At 42.3% G+C, this 14,485-nt stretch overlaps 1 protein-coding gene across 1 annotated transcript in view; it reads right to left on the bottom strand.

Moving 5' to 3' along the window:
- MBTPS2 (membrane bound transcription factor peptidase, site 2) overlaps positions 1-14,485 on the bottom strand; it is a 61,269-nt gene that overhangs the window by 8,349 nt on the left and 38,435 nt on the right. Inside the window, exon 7 of the mRNA XM_036439612.2 lies at positions 14,093-14,273. Coding sequence (XP_036295505.1) covers positions 14,093-14,273 — 181 coding nt within the window. The remainder of the gene's footprint in view (positions 1-14,092; positions 14,274-14,485) is intronic.

Here is a 14,485-nt window from a genome sequence, read left to right as displayed (position 1 = left end):
AAGTTACTATAGCACTGCAAAAAAAAAAAAGTTTGCTTTCCAGTACAAAAAAATTTTTTAAAAAAGGTTTTCATTACAAGAGTGTCTTCAGGAACACTGGCATGAAAATGTTAGTTGATATGCAATGTAATTTTATAAGGACACTGTATTTCAGCCAAAGGTTTTTGTTTGTTTTTAAATAGTTTTTTATTTCATTTATTTATTTTAAAAATATTTTATTGATTTTTTTACAGAGAGGAAGGGAGAGGGACAGAGAGTTAGAAATATCGATCCCTACTGGGGACGTGCCCGCATCCAAGGTACATGCCCTTGACCGGAATCGAACCTGGGACCATTCAGTCCACAGGCCGACACTCTATCCACTGAGCCAAATCAGTTTTGGCTAAATATTAGGTCTAGTAATAATTAATGTCGTTTTCTAATACCTTTTTTTAAATCGAATTTATTTAAACAATACAACAAAATTTAATCAACAATATAGTTGCCGTTGTTTTCTACTACTTGTGCCCAACGCTCAGGAAGCATTTTAATCCCTCTGTTGTAAAATTCTTGTGATTTTGATGCAAAAAATTCGTCAATGCATTTTTGAGGCATTCTTCATTATTAAATTTTTTTCCAAGAAGAAAGTTTTGCAAAGAACAAAACAAATGGTAATCGGAAGGGGCAATATCAGGAGAATATGCAGGTTGAGGGAGAACTTCCCATTCCAACTGGCGCAGTTTTTCAGCAGTGATTCTTGCAGTATGCGGTCTTGCGTTATCGTGGTGAAGAATTACGCCCTTCCGATTAATCAGCGCGGGTTCTTTTTCTCTTAAAGCTTGGGCTAACCTTTCCAATTGGGCACTATACACTGCACTTGTAATGGTTTGGTTAGATGGTAAAAGTTCATAATGAAGAATTCCTTTAAAATTCCACCAAACACACAACATCACTTTTTTCGCATGCAAGTCAGGTTTTGGTGGGGCTGCGGAGCCTCATTTTTGTCCAACCATTGAGGCCGCCTTTTCAAATTAACATACAGCACCCATTTTTCATCTCCGGTAACAATTTGCTCTAAAAATGGCAAACTGTTTTGACGAGAGAGGAGCGAACTGCAAATTGTGACTCTTTGATTATGGTTGTTGTCGGTCAACTCATGAGGAACCCATTTTCCAAACTTTTGGACTTTGCCAAGTGCACGCAATTGATTGGAAATTGTTTTTTGTGAACAATTTAAAGTTGTCGCAAGCTCTTGTTGGGTAATTTGAGGATTTTGCACCAAAAGAGCTTGAAGAGCTTCTTGATCAAAATTGGACACACGGCCCCGACCACTCTTGTAATCTAACGAAAAATTTCCCTCGCGAAATTTCTCAAACCAATGCTGGCATTTTCTGGCGCTAACTGCATCTTGACCAAGAGCACTACAGTTGTTTTTTGCAGCCTCACTTGCTTTTCTTCCTAATTGGAACTCGTAAAGCATGCAGTGCCGAATATGCTCTTCATCCGCCATCTTCTTAGCCCTAGTTTTGCAACAAAAACCAAACCAAACACAAACTTTTTCAAGCAAAACTTGTTAATTGCACTTCACACGTTCTGTAGATACCACGTGTTTGAAGGTTATGTCAATACAAGTCAACGCCAAGCAAGATTTTAAACGAATGTTTAAAAACGACATTAATTATTACTAGACCCGATAGTTTTTCAAACTAGATTATTTAAGAATGACATCTTGTACTGGCTACACTGGATCTTCCCTAGCCACTGCTGCTCTCTCTTCTTGGCCAACACAAAGTACAGAACAAAACAGGAAGCAATCTAACCAGTGCAACTACTTCTCCTCCGCAATGGCTGGCGACATGGGCAGTTTTGTTTTCTTAGCCATAACTGAATGGTATTTAAATCTCGAATTACAAATCATATTTGAAATATGAAAGCAGACTGTGAATATGTAATGGCACTGACAAACCCATGCCTACAATCACGCATCAGCACAATGATAAAGTATAAGGCAAAAAGTTATTAGAATTTAAAAAAAAAGCAATACAAGCTGTAAAACCCTCAGTGTTCATTTTGGTCAGTTGCCAAGTCCCACCAATATTTACCTCCTAATCATTTTTCTATCACCATCTGTTCGCACTTGAGTGTGGACTCCAATTCCTTCTCATCTTACCAATCTGAACAAAGTCCTAATGAGTTTTATTTCCCTAGCATCTAGCTCGCACATGCAAACCTGTCCTACATACCGAATGTTTCTCTTTTCTTTTCTTTAAAAAAAAAATGTTTTATTGATTTTTTTACAGAGAGGAAGAGAGAGGGATAGAGAGTTAGAAACATCGATGAGAGAGAATCATCGATCAGCTGCTCTTGCACACCCCCTACTGGGGATGTGCCCGCAACCAAGGTACATGCCCTTGACTGGAATCAAACCTGGGACCTTTCAGTTCGCAGGCCGATGCTCTATCCACTGAGCCAAACCGGTTTCGGCCAAATGTTTCAAATTAACCTGCCAAGGTAGAACTACAAGAATATGGCTCTTCTAACGGAATATTTCCAAACACTCTGCACTGCTCCCAAAAACAGTCCAAGTTTCATAGCCTAAAACTTAAACTTTCATTTTTTATCATCTTATCTCATACTCTTCTCTTGCTGAACCAAATTCCTAGCAGATCCTTGAGCATCTTCTAGTCTAGGGGTGTCTAACTCAATCAGAGAAGGGGCCAAAATCTAAAATCCAGCCTAAATCGCAGGCCGAATGGTTTACTGAACAGTCATAAACTGTTGTGATGGAAACGCAGCGGAGTGCAGTGATGACAGCGCGGTGCGGGCCACATTGCAAGGCCTGGCGGGACGGATTTGGCCCGCAGGCCTTGTGTTTAGCACATGTGTTCTAGTCTATTGGTACCACGGTTCATTTCTAGCTTGGCCTCCTGAAATTAAACTCACTGCTGAGGACCAACTCAGGATTGTTGCTATGGATTTTGTCCTGAACTTCTCAGTTGAGACTGACCATCATTGCTCCCACTACTCCCAATGCTTCTGGTCATTACTTACATTTAACCTTGAACTATAATAATATAGGCATACTCTGTTTTTTTATTTACTAGAAGCTCCTTGAGAAAAGGTTTCTCAGTATCATATATAAGGAAGATAAGTCAATATGCATCAAACACTTAAATGATGTTCTATACCCGTGGTCGGCAAACTGCGGCTTGCGAGCCACATAGGGATCTTTGGCCCCTTGAGTGTGGCTCTGCCACAAAATACCACAGCCTGAGCAAGTCTATTTTGAAGAAGTGGCATTAGAAGTTTAAGTTTAAAAAATTTGGCTCTCTAAAGAAATTTCAATCATTGTACTGTTGATATTTGGCTCTGTTGACTAGTGAGTTTGCCGACCACTGTTTTGTACCACTTGTCTTTGCTAGTAATTATTTTTTAAAATTTACATCTAATGCTTGATCACTAACTTTCCTTAGAGGATTGTACACACTATAGAATGAAAGTCAAGAATTTGGTATTACTACAGAATGTATTGATACAGCATGTGTGATAACCCAAATGCTTAAAGCGGGCAAGCAAATCCTATATAATAAAAGCCCAGCAACCAAAGGCAGAACAACCAGAATGACGGGTCAACCAGTTGCTATGACGCACACTGATCACCAGGGGCTAGACACTCAATGCAGGACCTGCCCCTTGGTGGTCAGTATGCTCCCACAGTGGGAGCACGGCTCGACTGACCAGGATGAATGGCTGCTCCTGAGATCGTTGTGTCCTTGCCCCAGGCTGCTCCTCCTCCTCCTCATTCCCTGACGCCTCTGGGCTTGTAGAGCTGACTCTGGAGGCTGGGAGGTGGGTTTGTGGCCACCGCAGGACTGAGGCCTACTCCACTACCTCTCAGTGCTACTGTCCCTGGGCCCAGCTCTGACCAGGTCCCCTGGACAGGTGAGTGCTCCGGCTCCACAGAAGATGCCGGACCAGGGAGCAGCCTCTCAGATGGCAGGTCCACAGCTGCTTGGCTGACCTGGATGAGTGGTGCTCCCACAGCAGGCTGCTCCCCACAGGCCACGCCCCCCACCAGTCCACAAATCCCAGGCATCGGGCCTCTGGTATCAAATAAATTAAGTGGATAATGGAAAAAGTAGCAAGTGACGGGGACTGTAATGAATTAGAAAAAATATATACTATTCTAAGGAGTTAGCAGCCAGACCACTCAACTTGGGGCCCAGATTTGATAGTTCCTCCATTTTATTCCAAGAGGAATCAGAAATCTGGACCTTCCTGTGAACCCTCTTGAATTTTAAATATTAGCAGCTGCATGAATTTTTTAAAATTACATTGCAAGCCAAACCAAATACATCTGCCAAGACTGCATTTGGCCTCTAAAAAGTCTACCACTAATTTTCAACCTCTGGGTAATGACTGCTTCTTATGGTGATTTTTCCAACCAAACATAAATCCATGGCTGTGGCTACTCTGACAAGATTAAGTATCCCTTGACATGCAGGATTTTCCACTAAAAAGTTAAATATTTTGTTACCAGGTAAGAAAGTAAACTTGATATTTGCATTTATCAATTTTTTGAAAGTTGTGGGTCTAAAATACCTAATTTTAGAATCTTTTCTACTGGATCATATTAAAGAACAAGTTGCTGAACCAATTTCTGGAACTCAATTCTTAACCTATAAAATAGAGAGGCCATGGAAAACTTTCACATTAAAGGTACTTCTATGAATCATGAGAAGCCAATCCAATTCTGCTTTGGAAAGAGTATTCAAGACTGCAACGGGAGGTCCCAGAGGCATTTATTGGTTCAATTTAATTTGAGTTAAAGATTAGAATTATTCCATATATCTCCCCAGTCTGGGAGACAATTAAGAAAATTTAAAACCAGATTAGTTTCAGAATTTCACTATCGGGAGAACCTGCATATTTGGAATGTACCCTAAGACGGGGCTTAAGATAGTCATAGACATCTCCTAGTCTTCAAAGAATAGTCTAGACCAGAGGCGATTCTGGAATAAGGTTGGAGAGAAACTTCTTCAATCTATAGTTTATAGTTCCTACTACTACTTTCTAGATCACTAAAATGAACCGAACAATTTTCTTAACCTAGCTCATTAAACACATACATGTATAATAGAGCTCCAACACAGGGAGAGCCAAGCCTATTTATCTTTAGTTCTACAGCATCCCTTAGTAATAAGTAGTTTAAAAATTATTTAAAACAGCCTAAACCGGTTTGGCTCAATGGATAGAGCGTCGGCTTGGGGACTGAAAGGTCTCGGGTTCGATTCCGGTCAAGGGCATGTACCTTGGTTGCGGGCATATCCCCAGTGGGGGGTGTGCAAGAGGCAGCTGATGGATGACTCTCTCTCATCGATGTTTCTAACTCTCTATCTCTCTCCCTTCCTCTCTGTACAAAATCAATAAAATATATTTTAAAAAATTATTTAAAACACACACACACTCTTCAATTTAGGATAGCAAAGAAGTCTTATAAAACATTACAGAAAATTTGGGCCTAAAAATGATCTGGGTATTGAAAATATGTGGAAAAGATCCCTGCAGTTTTCCTTTTATTACCTTAAAGATATGTAAGATAATAATATTCCTATTGCTAAGCAGTTATGGGCATACACCCTCACTTCTTCTGAGCAGGAATATAGGTTACTCAAGGGAATGTCTGAGTCCGGGCTCACAGCTTCATTTTAGGAAGCAGTTGCCTTCAGTGTTCAATATCTTTCGCCTTCAAATGCAGTTCAAACGCTGGCCTTGCTGAGTGTAGTCTTTCTTACTCAAGACAATGCTTTTAGAAAAATAAAAAAGAATTTTTGCTTTATGCATATATGATATAGAGTTTCCTCTCAAACTAAAGAGAGGAAAATAGTCCCTCCCCCAAAACAAACAAACAACAACAAAAAACCACCACAAAACAAAACACCACAAAGAGCCAGACTAGTTCTTGTCTGTACCTTTAGTTCTATTTAAATCACTAAGTGGCATACGAACACCCAACAATATTAAAAGAAAAGGCTTAAATGTGAAAGGAGGGGAAGTTTTTGTTTTCTGTTCCGACTGCAAATAAACCAGAGATCTATTACAGGTGCAAAGAACTCCAAGCCCTGAACCACTGTCCTTTTTTGGACCTCCAGGCAAGGCCCTTCAGTCTCCAAGGAGTGTCTGGAATAAACTCCTTAGGCTTACCTCATGCATCAAGGGCAGAGGTAAAATTAACCAGCCTTGGCTCTGCTGGTGACATTCATAGTTCAGCAGGTTAATGTTTAAAAATAAAAAGGAAAGGATTAATAGGAAAAAAAAGGTCTCAACAATTTAATAAAATACATAGTCATTTCAGGCAGATTAACCATTTTTTTAATCTGTAAAAAATGTTAGTATTTTAAGAATATCTAGTCTACTTAATATCTTAATGAATACCTTTTGTTAATTTTAATAATATACCAGGGCAAGTCAGGATACGAAGTAAGGAGACAGAAATGATTGGTTGGGACAACTTATGAGCACTCAGAGTCACACCTTTCCAAGGTGGCTTTATCAGACTGATTTTTTTATTAGTGTGGAAGAGTAATACCTGCCTTAGGTCTTTATTTAAAAATAAATATATATATTTTACTGATTTTTTTTTACAGAGAGGAAGAGGGATAGAGAGTTAGAAACATCAATGAGAGAGAAACATCATGAGAGAGAAACATCGACCAGCTGCCTCCTGCACACCCCCTACTGGGGATGTCTCCGCCACCACAGTACATGCCCTTGACCGGAATCGAACCGGGGACCTTTCAGTCTGCAGGCCGACGCTCTATCCACTGAGCCAAACCGGTTTCGGCTGCCTTAGATTTTTAAAGAAATACTTCAAGAATATAGCACATGACTTAGAATAGTGAAATATTCTAAAAGTTAATAAAGAAAGAGATTCAAGAGTATTTCAAGGAAAATTTTCATTTCCATTCTGACAGGGAAAGGACAAAACCTCAAACATCTGGAATGCAGATATCTTAAATTAAAAAAAAATTATACTGGAGAGAACTTTATTTGTCCACTGTGTCATTTTGGCTCTTGTAATTCAGTGCAGATTATACCAAATTTGGAAAAATTGGAGGAAAACAATAAAGAAGTTCAGAAGTAGGAAATAATGGGTTATTTCTCTTAGAGAAGAACACATTGTGGGTTATATACTACCTTCTGTCAACTGAACATTTGGGAAGATGGTAAGTGGCTCTTAAGAATAGGAAAAATTGCCGAATATTTCAACCTTAAAGAATCAGGCTATGCCGAAACTGGTTTGGCTTAATGGACAGAGCATCATCCTGTGGACTGAAAGGTCCCTGGTTTGATTCCGGTCAAGGGCATATACCTTGGTTGCAGGCACATCCCCAGTAGAAGGTGTGCAGGAGGCAGCTGGTCGATGTTTCTCTCATCGATGTTTCTAACTCTCTATCCCTCTCCCTTCCTCTCTGTAAAAAATCAATAAAATATATAAAAAAAAAAAAAAAAAAAAAAAAAAAAGAATCGGGCTAGCCTACTGAACAATCAACATAACCACGAGGGATGCAACAGGAAGTAATGAGTGGTACCTAGGAGTGTTTTTGCCCCCTCCCCACCCCCTACCATGGATCCTGAATATAACCAAGCCTGTAAAGGAAATATGGGAGACATCTGGATATATTAATGACATCATGAGAATAAGATATAGTCAGACAAATTCAGAATATGGGAAATTCAACAAAACAATTGACTCCGTTTTCTTCAACAACAGCAACAACAAAAAGGCCAGGAAGAATTGTTATGTTAAAAGAGACTTAAAAGACATACCATCCAACTGAAAAAAACCAACTATAAAAAAATGGTTATGGAAAAAAAAACCGAAGGGAAAACCAACTAGATATTAGGAATTATTGTTAATTTTGTTAGGTGTGATAATAGTACTGTGGTCATGTTTAAAAAGCCACCATCTGCTAAAGGCATGGTAAAGCTTATGGATGAAATGATAGGATGCCTAGGATATACTTTAAATATTCCCCGCAAAAGAGAGGTGATTGAATAAAGAAAATTGGCGAAATGTCAATAATTGCTGAAGCGGAAAGGATACATGAGTTAATTTACACTACTTTCTTGTTTTTTTATGCATGCATGAAAAAAATTTACAATAAGAAGTTATTTAAAATGGGTTATACATGCAAAATTATATTAAAACTTTAAAATAATTTCTTAGCTGAAACCGGTTTGGCTCAGCGGTAGAGCGTCGGTCTGTGGACTGAAAGGTCCCTGGTTCGATTCCAGTCAAGGGCATGTACGTTAGTTGCAGGCACATCCCCGGGTAGGGGGTGTGCAGGAGGCAGCTGGTCGATGTTTCTCTCTCACTGATGTTTCTGGCTCTCTATCTCTCTCCCTTCCTCTCTGTAAAAAAAATCAATAAAATATATTAAATAAATAAATAAAAAATAAAATCATTTCTTACTGCTTTGCCATTGTTGCACACAGCACTTTAGTAAAGTTATTCTTGATTATTAATCATATTTTCTAACTCCTGTAAATGTGGACAAACATCAGGGCATTCCTTGATTTAAAGATACAGTCTATGAGAATAATTTGTGTTTTCCAACACTTTTAATAATTTGGGACCTGATAATCCTATGTAATAAAAAGAGAATATGATAATTGACCATCACGCCCTCACAAAGACAGCGGTACCCACAGCCAATAAGAAGGGAGCCTCAGATGGCAGCTGCCCAGCCACCTAGGGCCGCCCACAGCTTGCAATGCCGGCAGTGGCAGCAGCAGAGGTCTAATGGGGGTGTTGCCTTCCCCTGATTGCCAGGTAGCCTCCTAACCTGAGGGCTCCCAGACTGTGAGAGGGGGCAGGCTGGGCTGAGGGACCCCCTTCCAGTGCATGAATTTTGTACACTGGGCCTCTAGTTTTACATAAAGAGTTGGGAGCCCTAGCTATTTTGGCTCAGTGGATAGAACATCAGCCTGTGGACCAAAGGGTCCCAGGTTTGATTCCGGTCAAGGACATATGCCTGGGTTGCAGGCTCAGTCCAATGTGCAGGAAACAACCAATCAATGATTCCCTTTTATCATTGATGTTTCTCTCTCTCTCTCTCCCTTCCTGTGAAATTAAAAAAAATAAATAAGTATAAAAAAAGAATTGGGAGACTGATTTTTCAGAGCTGAAAGAACTCAAAATAAATTTGGCAGCTTCTGAGAATAAACTTGTTTCACCCTGCCACCTGCTACACGGAACAACAGATCTGACTTCAGGGGATATTTTCGGAAGCCAAGATTACTTCCTTTGGATGCCTGCCACATAAAATAACTCTACCCCAAAGAGCTTTTTGGACATGCCACCATCCATGTAGTACAGAAATATTTAATTACTGGAATTTAGTTAATTGGTCATGGTTGAGCTGGAATGCTGAATTAACCCCAATTTTTTCCTTTAAAGAGTTTATTTAGAAAGTATCATGCTATAAACAAATTGATGGCAAAGAACATACACTTAGCTATCTCAAGGGAGCCTCGGCTTATTGTTGCTTATTTCTAAAGGTGATAGTAAAAATGGCATGAATTAGAAGGATGCTAGCATTGAAGGTAGGTAGCATGGCCTATTTTTTGCTCTGTCTCAGCCCTGCCTACTTCCTTCTTTGTTTTTTAGGCCAAGTTAATCCCACTATTTTTGGCAGAGTAGTTTTATTTTATTTATTTATAATGCATTTTATTGATTTTTTTACAGAGAGGAAGGGAGGGAGGATAGAGAGCTAAAACATTGACGAGAGAAACATCAATCAGCTGTCTCCTGCACACCTCTCACTGGGGATGTGCCTGCAACCAAGGTACATGCCCTTGACCGGAATCGAACCTGGGACCCTTCAGTCTGCAGGCCGATGCTCTATCCACGGAGCCACACAGGTCAGGGCAGATTCGTTTTATTTATCACGTATGTTAATACTGTATTTACTCAAAAATAATAATTTAATAAAAAATATAAAAAAAATAAAATAAAAACTAGTACTTTAAAAAAATACTGTATTTACTGCAAAACAGTCACAGAAGAGCAGGCAGCAGGCAGGGACTAGCAAGGCAGGGTTAGGCTAGCATCTAGCACACAGTAGTTGTTTAGTGAGGACTTGTCACTACTTCTGAAATGCCAACTTTTGGCACAGTAAACTGACAGTCACTTTTTTTTTTTTAATATATTTTATTGATTTTCTTACAGAGAGGAAGGGAGAGAGATAGAGAGCTAGAAACATCGATGAGAGAGAAACATCGACCAGCTGCCTCTTGCACACCCCCCACCGGGGATGTGCCCGCAACCAATGTACATGCCCTTGGCTGGAATCGAACCTGGGACCCTTCAGTCCGCAGACCGATGCTCTACCGCTGAGCCAAACAAGCTTTGGCTGACAGTCACTTTTTATGTAGATGCCTATTTTGGGTGCCACACTTCACTTTGAACAATTAAGGATTTTATTCCACTTTTGTTGTTTTTGTGACTTGCCTGAGTTAAAAGAATAGTCAAGACAAGCCTTGACTTAAAAAAAATTTTTTTTCTCCTCTCCCTAGTTACCTTTAGAAGTTAGGTGTGGGCCCCTCCCCCAGAGCAGAATAGTATTCTTATTAGAAGTTCCTAAGACAATCCAGCATGCAAGCTGATGGGACACAGCTAAGAGGCAGCCATGACCTAAGGGTAACATATCCCATAGCTGTTGCTCCTAGCAGCCTGCGGTCACCCCTTAGCTGCCCTCTCCATTAAGCCCATTAATAGGCAGGGTCCTCATGTGCTTCCCAGCAATGCTTTTACCGGATTCCCTGCGCCAGTAGCAGTGGACCTGCATGTTATTCTGCAGGTGCGACCAGATCTTTTTATTGGCCCTCGCCTTGGTCCTGGGTCTTACCGTTTCCGAGACAGCCCATGGCGGCGCGGGATGGAGGGGAGGGGAGACAGGAAGGTGGGGGAGGGGGAGACAGAAAGGAGGGGAAGGGGAGACAGGAAGATGGGTGAGGGGAGACAGGAAGGAGGGGGAGGGGGAGACAGGAAGATGGGTGAGGGGAGACAGGAAGGTGATGGAGGGGAGGGGAGACAGGAAGGTGGGGGAGGGGGAGACAGAAAGGAGGGGAAGGGGAGACAGGAAGATGGGTGAGGGGAGACAGGAAGGAGGGGGAGGGGGAGACAGGAAGATGGGTGAGGGGAGACAGGAAGGTGAAGGAGAGGGACAGGAAGATGGGGGAGGAGAGATGGTTTGGGGAGGGGGGATGGAGGAGGGGGGATGGGGAAAGAAGACAAGAGGGGAGGGCAGGGCTGGGGAGGGAAGAAAGGCGGGGTGGGGGCTGGGGAGACTTGACAGGGGCTCTGCACTTTGGGAAAGATAAAATATTACAAGGGGGGGGAGGGGGATGTACTGACGACTGCGGGCGGCCTGCGAGCAGCCCCGGAAGGGTAGTACCGGTGGGCCGGAGGGGAACGATCCGAGTGGCTCTCTGGAGCAGATGCCAAAGGGGCTGGGGCTGTCTGGGCAGAGGCAGGGCATAGCAGCTGCTCTGGTGCCGCTCTTCACGCAGGGGGCTCTTCACGCAGGGGCCGGCTCCGCCAAGGCCGGGGGTGCACAGTGAGCCTCTAAGGACTGCCCAGGACGGAACCGAAACTGCTTTCAGATAGGGCCTGCAGGGAGGCCGCAAGGCTCCCGGGGCGCCCACAGCAGGGCCTGGAGAAGCTTCTCCAGTCCTCTTACCCCAGAATCTCTCGATGAGTTAACAAAACAGTCACCACAAGCCTTTTGGACCTTCCTATGCCCGCGTTTTCCACGGGAGACCTCAAATCTTAAACATGGACTTAAACAGGTTAAAAATCGTTACATGGACCTGACTTCATATTAACCTAACTAAAGAAACCTTCCACTCATGAGAAATAAATAGAAGTCTCCCTTGAACAGTATTTGACAAATATCGACACCCATAAGATGATGGCATCAGCGCTATAAGGTGACCAGACGGCCCGATTTTTAACAATTTGTCCTGTGTCCCGCAGCGCTTTAAAAAAGTCCCGATTTTTGGAAAGATTAAAATCGGGACTTTTTAAAAATACATTTTATTTATTTTTTACAGAGAGGAAGAGAGAGAGATAGCTAGAAACATCGATGAGAAACATTGACCAGCTGCCTCTTGCACAGCCCCTACCGGGGATGTGCCCGCAACCAAGGTACATGCCCTTGACCGGAATCGAACCCGGGACCTTTCAGTCCGCAGGCCGACGCTCTATCCACTGAGCCAAAACGGTCTCGGCAAAATCGGGACTTTTTTAAAATGCCCCGGGATGCGGGACTGCCCCGCAAAAAGCGGGACGTCTGATCACCTTAGCATTATCTTACCAGGCACGGGTGAAGTACCATTGCTTTCAGCATGGCAAACCTCTCCTGGTGAGAGCAGAATTAACAGAAACAACATCCACGAGTGGCTATGAAAATATCTTCCAGAGGTATGGGGTTTCAGTGTTTTTAAAATCTTCCCCGAGCAACAGACTAACCACAGTATTAATAAGTCAATGTGACCTTCAGATCAGAGGAATATCAATACTGCCACACGGCTACCTTTCCAGACTGCTGCTTTTTGAGTATGCTTTCACCAGTGTCACTGAGGAGGCAAAAAGAGTCCAGCAATTTCATTTCCAACTCTACTGTAGTCTCAAAGAAAACCATTTCAATTTCATCAAGAAAGTGAAAGGAGGTGATTGCCACAGAAAAGAGTTTGCAAAAGGATCATGAGTTTCATTTTTAAAGAAACTTAATGAAGAATCTGTAGTGTGTTGGCAAAAAAAAAAAAATCACAAATTTAATATATTCACCTTTCTGAATAGCCACCACTTGAACCACAGTAATATCTGCATGATTTAGCTCCTGCCAAGGCCAGGCAGGATAGGAGACTCACGCCTGCATTTTTTTTTTTTTTAACTCTGTTTAAAAATATATTTTATTGCCGAAACCGGTTTGGCTCAGTGGATAGAGCGTCAGCCTGCGGACTGAGAGGTCCCGGGTTCAATTCCGGTCAAGGGCATGTACCTTGGTTGCAGGCACATCCCCAGTGGGGGGTGTGCAAGAGGCAGCTGATCGATGTCTCTCTCACATAGATATTTCTATCTCTCTCCCTTCCTCTCTGTAAAAAAAATCAATATTTTTAAAAATATAGTTTTAATTGGTTTTTAAAAAATAAATCAATAAAATATTAAATATATATATATTACTGAATTTTTTTTTTATTTTTTTTTTACAGAGAGGAAGGGAGAGGGATAGAGAGAAACATCGATCAGCTGCCTCCCGCACACCACCTAACTGGGGATGTGCCTGCAACCAAGGTACATTCCCTTGACTGGAATCAAACCCGGGACCCTTCAGTCCTCAGTAGTCGATGCTCTAACCCACATGTGTCAAACACAAGGCCCGCGGGCCAAATCCGTCCCGCCAGGCCTTGCAATGTGGCCCGCACCGCGCTGTCATCACTGCACTCCGCTGCATTTCCATCACAATGACAGTTTATGACTGTTCAGTAAACCATTAGGCCCGCGATTTAGGCTGGATTTTAGATTTTGGCCCCTTCTCTGATTGAGTTCGACACCCCTACTCTAACCACTCAGCAACACCAGTTAGGGCACTGCTCAACTTTTTTACTGCTGATGCCACATCCGGCTCCTGGGCCCTGGTGCCCCAGTGCCTGCCGCTACTATGGCCAAACAGCAGCAGCAGCAGGGTAGCCGGGTCCAGTGGCCTGGGCAGCGCTGGGAGGAGGTGCCCAAGGCCTGTGGGCATTTGGTGGGGCTGGCGCATTCTCACATGGCAGCGGGTCCCTTCAGTGGCACCCACTTACCACGGCGCAGAGCACACAAGTTTTTTTTTGTTTGTTTTTTTAAACACAGAGAATTAGATTCTAGAGTCCTGAAATGATGTAATGAAATTAGAGGTTCACTACCAATATTTATGATAAAAGAAACATCCGTAGTAGTATGCAATTCAGCAAGAATGTTTACTACTTCGGGCCTATCTAAGATTTGTGAGTGGCAAGTCCTGCTGCTTGAAGCATTACGTTATGCAGAGAGAAATATACGCACCTCTGACCGGGAAGCTTAGCTGCTGCAGTGTGGCCGCGCTTATGCAGTAACCAATCTGGGGCTCATAGGCGATGGTGTCTAGACATTCATTCCAATCCTGTACGTTAGTCACGGGACAATCCTGGAGATGGGTGACAAGGTCTCCCACAAAAAGACCTCTGGGGCCAACTGCAGGCGAGTCCTTGGGAAAAAGGCAAAAACAAACCAGATAATGTGTGAAAACAAGCTATGACTAATCTGAGCAAATAATCGTTAAGGACACTGAATTGAATAAGTGGACTGTTTGAATAATACACAAAACAATCCAGCTTTGACCCCAAGATGTAAAATACTACAAAATTAAAACAAAACACAACGATGATAGTTACTTTTCCTACTCCTACAAGATTTTGG

The sequence above is a fragment of the Pipistrellus kuhlii genome, unplaced genomic scaffold, assembly GCF_014108245.1.
Source record: "Pipistrellus kuhlii isolate mPipKuh1 unplaced genomic scaffold, mPipKuh1.p scaffold_m20_p_16, whole genome shotgun sequence".
In the NCBI taxonomy this organism is placed as follows: domain Eukaryota; kingdom Metazoa; phylum Chordata; class Mammalia; order Chiroptera; family Vespertilionidae; genus Pipistrellus; species Pipistrellus kuhlii.
The sequence above is the reverse complement of the archived record's forward strand: the minus strand, read 5'-3'. Positions and strand labels throughout refer to the sequence as shown.